The 8,127-nt window shown below is 52.4% G+C and overlaps 1 protein-coding gene across 3 annotated transcripts in view; it reads right to left on the minus strand.

The window, feature by feature from the left end:
- Positions 1–4,817: 4,817 nt before the first annotated feature.
- Positions 4,818–8,127, minus strand: part of Serinc2 (serine incorporator 2) — a 40,419-nt gene continuing 37,109 nt past the window's right edge. For all 3 annotated transcript variants that reach the window (XM_013020660.1, XM_013020658.1, XM_013020659.1), the window contains 2 exons: positions 6,745–6,960; positions 4,818–5,564 (listed from right to left, as the gene is read on the minus strand). In XM_013020660.1, the coding sequence (XP_012876114.1) occupies positions 5,429–5,564; positions 6,745–6,960 (352 nt within the window). In that variant the 3' untranslated portion in view covers positions 4,818–5,428. The remainder of the gene's footprint in view (positions 5,565–6,744; positions 6,961–8,127) is intronic.

The raw sequence follows: 8,127 nt of genomic DNA on the forward strand, positions 1-8,127 counted from the left end.
GTGTGCTAGAATGGAGCATCTGTTCACTTGCTCTCTTCCTGTGAAGAGCCCATCCCACCAAGCTGGTGGCAAATTGACCCCCAGCCGTGATTCATCATGCTCCCTGGCACAATGCAGCCCCCACAGGGACAGTGCTTCAGTCTGAGCTTCTCGGTAGCAATGAGGAGGAAGGCAGAATGAATGAGCACTCCTTAGGCACCAAGCCTGGTGCTCACTACCAAAACACCCACTGCCACAGCCCATGCAGATCACAGGCTCCTGGGCCACCAGGAGTCCAGGACACCTCAGGCAGGCTGGAAAATGTTTCCAGCCCCCTGAAGACATGCTTGCTGTCCAGTTCAAGGGGCAGGTAATCCACCCTTGCTCAGAGAACTAGCCCTTGACCTCTTCTGCAGCCACTGAGGGCAACTTTGGGACCTGAGATTGAACAACCTCTCTGCCTGCGCCCCTCCCCCCACCCCGTCTTTTAATCAACTTCTGTCAGCTCTGCTCTCCTCTCCCAGCCACCCCATCAATACTCAACAGTCACCCCCCCCCAACCCTCTCCTTGCCTCCTCTCTCCCCCGCCCCCCGCCACTGGGGAAGCCAAAGTGGGAAAGGAAGTCTATGTCACAGGAATGCCTGCAAACCTCCTCCAAGGTGAAGGGGCCCAGAAACTTCCTCAAAAAATGATCTTGTCAAATCCCCCGTTTGTAATCATGCACGTATGTTATATGAGCATATATGATGCACAAACATACACCCCCTTGGTTTGTGTGCATGTTACACTACTGCCATTCAATAATCCTGAGCAAGAGACAAGTTTCTCCTCAATAAAGTTTTATTATCACTTTAGTTAAAAATGCATTCAGCTGCAAGGAGCTTAATACCCACTGAATGTATTAAATTCATTGGGTATTTTGTTTTGTTTTGTCATGGGGCTTTAACTCAGAGCCTGGGAGCCGTCCATGAGCAATTTTTGCTCAAGGCTAGCACTCTACCACTTTGAGCCACAGTGTTACTTCCAGTCTTCTGGTGGTTAATTGGGTAAGAGTCTTAAGGACTTTCTTGCCCGGCTGGCTTTGAACCGCAATCCTCAGATCTCAGCCTCCTGAGTAGTTAGGATTACAGGCCTAAGCCACCAGCACCCCACTTGATTTTGTTATTTTTTGGGGGGAGAGTCCGGTCATGGGGCCTGAACTCTGGACCTGGGTGCTGTCCTTCAGCTCTTCAGCTCAAGGCTAGCGCTCTACCACTTGAGCCACAGTGCCACTTCCGGCTTTTTTCTTTTTGCTTATGTGGGTGCTGAGGAATCGAACTCAGGGCCTCAGGCATGCAAGGCAAGTGCTCTACCACTGAGCCACCTTCCCAGCCCCTTGATTTTGTTATTATTTATTTACTTTTTTCACCTAACACAAGTCTAGAAGCAAACACAGCAGCACTGTGAACCATCATCCCCATGTTGATTTCTCATCCTCAGGTTTGTTGCCTCATTGTCCCCAAGGGAAATGCTGCAGCTCCAGGCATTGTTCTGTGTTAAAATAGGAAAAGGGAGAAGCAGCAGTGTCTTGTAATAAGCAAGCAGATAGTTTCTAGAAATACCTCTTTGTAGTTCCTCTTGGATGCAATGAGGCGGAATGCTGTCAGGTGCCCACTTACCATTCTCAGGGAAGCTGCAGAGTGACCACGGGTTCTTTTCCACCTTGTGGTAGAGGCAGGAAAGGGAGAGATTACATTTGTCTGCTTGTCAACCACAATGTCTGCGCGTCAGTGCATAGTGCTTTATAGTTTACCAAAGAGCTACTGTTACCTTTTTACGGAAACTGCAGCTCATCCATAGAGAGAGCAACGGACTGATTACCTAAGGTGAAGGCAGATAGAACTAGCAGAGTCCAGAGCTCCTTCCCCTACCCAAAGGTTGTGGGGTTTGAACTCAGAGCCTGGCACTGTCCTGAGTTTTTGCACTCAAGGCAAGAGCTCTACCACGTGAGCCACAGCACCACTTCCAGTTTTCTGGTGGTTAATTGGAGATAAGAGTATCTCAGCCTCTCCTTCCCTGGGATGGCTCTGAACCTTAGATCTCAGTCTCCTGAGTAGCTAGGATTACAGACATGAGCCACCAGTGCCCAGTCAAAGCTCTTCTTGATACACACCCTGCATCCATTTCCCCACCTGATCTATAGGCTTTTTGTTCTCTCTACCCAGCTATCACTCTACAAACCTGTGCACAAAGATGCTCCAGGCAGGCATACAGGACTTGGACTGCCATTGGTCCTTCAGCCATACCAGCCCAGGCCTGGGGACAGGGCAGTAAGTATCCAGAGACAGGTACAGTCAAGGAAAGCTCTCTCACCCCTCCAAGTCCAGCAGGGCAGGGCAGGCTGTCAGGGGCTGGCAGACAGAAGAGCAGGGGTCCTAGGGGCCTCCTCCAGAGGACTGGGGGAGGTGACAGAGAGGATGTGAGGGGAGAGGGGTAAAGCAAGAGAGCATGAAGACAAGAGGAATGATGGGAGACAGGGAAGAAGGGGAGAGGACATGAGGAAGCCAACTTCTGGGTGACAGGAGAAGAGAGACACAGAGCAGGCTTTGCAGCCCTGGGGCAGTGTCAGCTAGGGCTTGAGTGTGACAGAAACTCACTGGAGGGAAGTGGGAGGGTGGAGACAGAGAAAGAACCTGCACCCGGGGATTAGGCAGCTTGCAGAGGTGGAGACCCCCATGCTGGGCTCTTAGTTTGCCCCTGTCTCCTGCCTGTCCGGCGGATCTACCCTAACCCAGCCCTGGAACATAACTCACACTCAGGGCCTTTTGGTGTACATGAGCAACAGAATCAGTCATACAAATGCATAAAAAAGTCAGCTCGCCGGGCGCTGGTGGCTCACGCCTGTAATCCTAGCTACTCAGGAGGCTGAGATCTGAGGATCACGGTTCAAAGCCAGCTCTGGCAGGAAAAACTGTGAGACTCCAATTTCCAATAAACCACCAGAAAACCGGAAGTGGCGCTGTAGCTCAAGTGGTAGAGCGCTCGCCTTGAGCTGAAGAGCTGAGGGACAGCGCCCAGGCCCAGAGTTCAAGCCCCACGACCGACAAAAAAAAAAAAAAAGGTCATCTGAAGAAGCACACTGGTAGCCGGTGCAGGTGGCTCAGACCTGCAATTCTAGGTACTCAGGAGGCTGAGATCTAAGGATCAAGGGTTAAAGCCAGCCTGGGCAGGGAATTCCTTGGGACTGTGATCCACAGGTAACCGGCAAAAACCCTGAAGGTGACATTGTCCAAAAAGAAATTACTCATTACTTGACATATATAACTCTAACTTCTCTGTACTTCACCTTTATAATAATTTAAAAAAATTTAAGCAGAAGGGGTGACATTGCCCCCCTCAATCACTGATTTATGTAATGCAACCCCTCCATACATCACCTTTATAATAACAATCATGAGGGAGGTGGTCATGGGGCTTGAACTCTGGGCCTGGGCACTGTCCCTCAGCTCTTCAGCACAAGGCTAGTGCTCTACCACCTGAGCCACAGCACCACTTCCAGTTTTCTGAGTCATTTATTGGAGATAAGAGTCTCACAGACTTTCCTGGCCAGGCTGGCTTTGAACTGCGATCCTCCTGAGTAGCTAGGATTACAGGCATGAGCCACCAGCACCCAGCTAATAACAATCTTTTTTAAGCCAGAAGTTGAGATGTGGTTCAAGTGGTAGAGAGCCAGCCTTGAGTGCACACACACACACACACACAGCCCTGGAATTTTCCTCCAAAGGAGAGAAGGAAGGAAATGAAATGTGTCACGGGGGAGAAGGTAGACAGGCCCCATGGAGAGGGGTCTCCTTGGCTGAGAGGTACAAGAATGAGGGGGGAAGCCAGCCTCCCTCAGCCAGACCCCGCCCATCCACCCTGCTCCCCACCACCCCACCTCCACCAGGGAAATGGACTGTGTGTCACCAGCATGCCCTGTGGGTCCCCACAGAACCGTCAGGATTGCGTCTGTTCCTCTCCCAGCTCACCCGCCCTCTCCGAACCCCCGCCAAGCACTATCTCAGTGACCCCTTGTCCTCATGGGCTGGGCCCTCCCTCCTCAGGGCCAGTCTGGCTCCTGCGCAGCCTCCAGGGCATCCATCTGATCATCAGCCCTATCAGGTGCCTCCTTGGTCATGGAACCCTATCCCCAGCCAGCCCCAGTGCCCAACCTGCCCAGCCACACACACACACACACACACACACACACCTATGGAATGTTACCACAGTGACAGCACGGTTCTGGGGCCCCAGGGTGGGCAACCACGCCTCTGGGCCTGTGCTGGGAGCTCACTTCCCAGTCACTGCACAGGCTTCCCTGTGCTCTTCACAACTGCCTGGGAGCAGGTGGCCCAGAGGAGCCAGCCTGGAACCTGCCCATGTGGGAGTCAGGCAAGCTTGGTGGCTCAGGAGCATGTGATCCTCCCCAGGCCCCATGGGACTTGGGGCTGGGGGGGGAGGAGGAGGGGTCTCTGCATTCTCCCATGGTACTTCACTCAAGACAGAGGCCAGCAACCCTAGCAGCATGATGGAGAAAGGTGACAAGGTCCATCCCCTGGGCTTGGGTCAGAAGCCCAGATGTGTGTGTGTTTGTGTGTGTGTGTGTGTGTGTCTTGGGTGAGGTGTGCATGCATGCGTGCATGCACATGTGCATATACACACCAGTACTGGGGCTTGGAGTCAGCTCTTTTTTTTTTTTGCCAGTCTTGGGGCTTGAACTCTGGGCCCTGAGTTTCTGACAGCCCTCTGCTGTCCCTGAGCTGCTTTTGCTCAAGGCAAGCACTCTACTTGAGCCACAGCACCAATTCAGGCTTGTTTGAGTAGTTTATTGGAGATAAGAGTTTCACAAGGTTTCCTGCCCAGGCTGGCTTTGAATCTCTGCTCCTCCTTTTCCACTGGCCCCCACTTCCCAGGCTGTCCAGGACTCAAGGCCGGGCCAGGCATTGGCCTCAATCCCGACCTTCCGCTCCCCTCACCCCGCTCCACGGCTGCAGGAGCAAGGCTGAGGGTACAGGACATGGGAAGGCATACAGAGAGGTTTGTATATTGGGCAGAGTCTTAGAGAGTCAGTAAGGCACACGGTCCAGGAAAGGGCCAGAGCCAAAGGCCCTGCCTCAGTGCCAGGGACCCTTGCATATAGTTGCTGTCCTCTGAGCAGCTCTGACCAGTTATCTCTTTGGTCCCTACTCAGGACACTGAGATAAGGGGGGCTCTTGTGTGGGTGATCAGAGGCAGGGAAGGAGGAGGCAGCTTGTGGTTGGGGGTGGCAGAGGTTGGGGCTCTGGTATGAGCTGCTGCTGACACCCTAAGGCACTAAGAATGAAGGTGCCCAGCTCCGGGCACTTCTTGGATGAGGACGGGGGCTCAGCTTGGCTGACCTGGGGAGGGGGGTGGGCTGGTGGCCGCTGTGCGGGAGGCGCAGGTACTGCCTCAGCTGAAGTCTCGGTTGGGCAGGAGCAGGGGGGCCACCAGAGTCCACAGGTAGAGGCATAGCCCTGCCCAGCTGGCACAGATCTTCACCCACACGGCCGTCCATGTGCTGATCATCTTTCGAGTCTCACTGGGGCTGGAACACATCATCTGTCTTGTCAGCCTGGCCTCCATCCTAAGCTCCATTCTGTTTCCTAACCTTGTGACTCAGGGTGACCCCTGAGGTCAGTAACTCTAAACCTCCATCTCTGACACTGCTGACAAACTGGGCCTAGTAACCCTGCACACAGCCCTTGGCCAGTACCACAGAGCTTATTCTGACCTGGAATCCTAACTCCTTCCCTTCCCTTCCTTTTTCCTTTCCCTTCCCTTTTCCCCTTCCCTTCCCTTCCCTTCCCTTATCCCTTCCCTTCCCTTCCCTTCCCTCCATACTAGGTTTGAACTCAGAAACTTGCTTTTGCTCACTCAAGCCTTACTTCCAGCTCTGCTTTTCCCTGGTTAATTTGAAATAAAGTCTCAAGGACTTTTCTGTCCCAGCTGGCTTTGAACTTGGATCCTCTAAATCCCAGACTCCTGAGTAGCTAGGATTACAAAAGTGAATCATGAATGCTCAACTTCAATCTCCACCTTGTCAGTAGTTCTAAATCTCAAAAGTGGCCTGACTCCTAGTCTCTACCCTTGTGATTCTAATTCTTTGGCCTCATCTAGACCTTAATCCTGGGGCCCTGGAGCTCCTGACGTTAGTCCTGACCTGTAACTTCAACTTTGGATCTTTGATCCCATAACCCAGCCTGACCCCTGACTTGATACCACACCCTTCATCTTAGCTCCTTTATCCTACAACTTCTGTACTGGTACTAAGCCTCCCAACCCCTATTTTTAACCAAACAGTCCAGCCTCTGTGTGTGTGTGTGTATGTGTGTGTGTGTGTGTGTACTTGGGTGCACACACACAGAGACACATGCACACACATGCTAAACTATTGCCATCTAATACCCCAGAGGAACCACACAAGCTGAGGCTTTACAGGACACCACCTCCATCCCAGGCCTCATGGCTTCCAACCTTGATGCCAGGATCGTGACCACCACACCCTCACCCTCCAACCATGAATCCCAACTCTGACCCTGGAATACCTCAGTGGATCTGAGCCACAGCCAGGAAACTGAGGCAGGGCAGGGGTAGGCTCTACAGTGGTCTAAGACAGACCCCACTGCCAGGCCTTAGGCAAGCACCCGATCATGAAGGAGGGGCTGGAGAAAAGGAGACAGGCAGCAGGCTCCCCGCCCACCCGCCTGCCCTCGGGGCTGCCGCACCTGTACCAGTTGGTGAGCGTCATCATGACGTGCAGGGAGGCCAGCACCAGGCAGAAGTGGAAGAAGGAGTAGCTGTAGGTGACACCATCCTGCTCATTGTCAAAGGCTTGGCCCTTGCAGGCCACCACCTGCTGCTGCTGCTGCTGCTGCGTGGCCTCCGGACACTCCTCTGTCTGCATCAGGCTGTTCACCTGCCGGTGGTCGGACGAGCGCAGGCTGTGGGGGGAGGAGGGCGGGGGTCACAGCTACTGCTGCCAAGGAGGCCAGAGGGACAGCAGCAGGTGACGCTGTGAGCCATGGCCCTGGCCACAGATGGTGTCAGAACCGCAGGGGCCAGTGACCCAGTGGTCTTAAACCATTTTGACTCTCAACCCTACCCCAATTCCCTGTGGCGATCGTCAGCAAGGCATACCTCTGTAAGCCTCTGCTCCACCATCTCTAAAATCACTCCTAGGGTTTGGGGGAAGATTAATTAGAACAATGATATAGAGACTCTGGTTATGCCCAGGACAATGTATTAGCTAAATAAACTGTCGCTATGACCATCATCATTTTTGGTCTGCCACTCCCACAAACATGAGCTGAGTACGGCATACTGACACTAGAATACAATAGTCATCATAACGATGATTGTTCATCATTCTTCTATGACTAGGTCTTGCTGTTTAAAAACAGAAGTTAATAGTCTGAGATAGACAGAATTGTAGAAAGCCCAACTTGTATTTTGAAAAGGTGAGCAGGCTGGATATGATGGGTCATGGCTACAATCCCTGTTACTTGGGAGCCAGAGATTAGGAGGTTCTAGACTTGTTCAGGCAAAGTGTTAGTAAGACTCTATCTCAATCAGCCACTGTTCTAGATTTGTCCAGGCAAAATGTTAGTAAGACTCTATCTCAATCAGTCTCTGAGCATGGTAGTGAGTACTTGTCATTTCAGCTGTACAGGAAAAACAAATAGGAGGATTGTGGCCCAGGCTAGCCTGGGCAAAAGTGTGAGATTCTGTTCAAAAGCTAATGAAAACGCTGGGTGCCGGTAGCTCACACCTGTGGCTCAGGCTACTCAGGAGGCTGAGATCTAAGGATTGCAGCTCAAAGCCAGCCAGGGCAGGAAAAGTCCATGAGACTCTTATCTCCAATTAACCACTAGAAAACTGGAAGTGGAGCTGTGAGCACTCACCTTGAGCTGAAGAGCTGAGGGACAGCCCAGGCCCAGAGGTCAAGACCCATGGCCAACAACAACAAAAAAAGCTAACGAAACCAAAAAGGTCTGGGGTATGGCTGAAGTGCACCTGCCTAGGGAGTACAAGGCCCTGAGTTCAATTCCCAGTACCACAAGAAGGGAAAGAGAGAGGGAGAAAAGGAAGGAAGGGAGGGAGGGAGGGAG

This window comes from Dipodomys ordii, unplaced genomic scaffold (assembly GCF_000151885.1).
Source record: "Dipodomys ordii isolate 6190 unplaced genomic scaffold, Dord_2.0 Scaffold51, whole genome shotgun sequence".
In the NCBI taxonomy this organism is placed as follows: Eukaryota; Metazoa; Chordata; class Mammalia; order Rodentia; family Heteromyidae; genus Dipodomys; species Dipodomys ordii.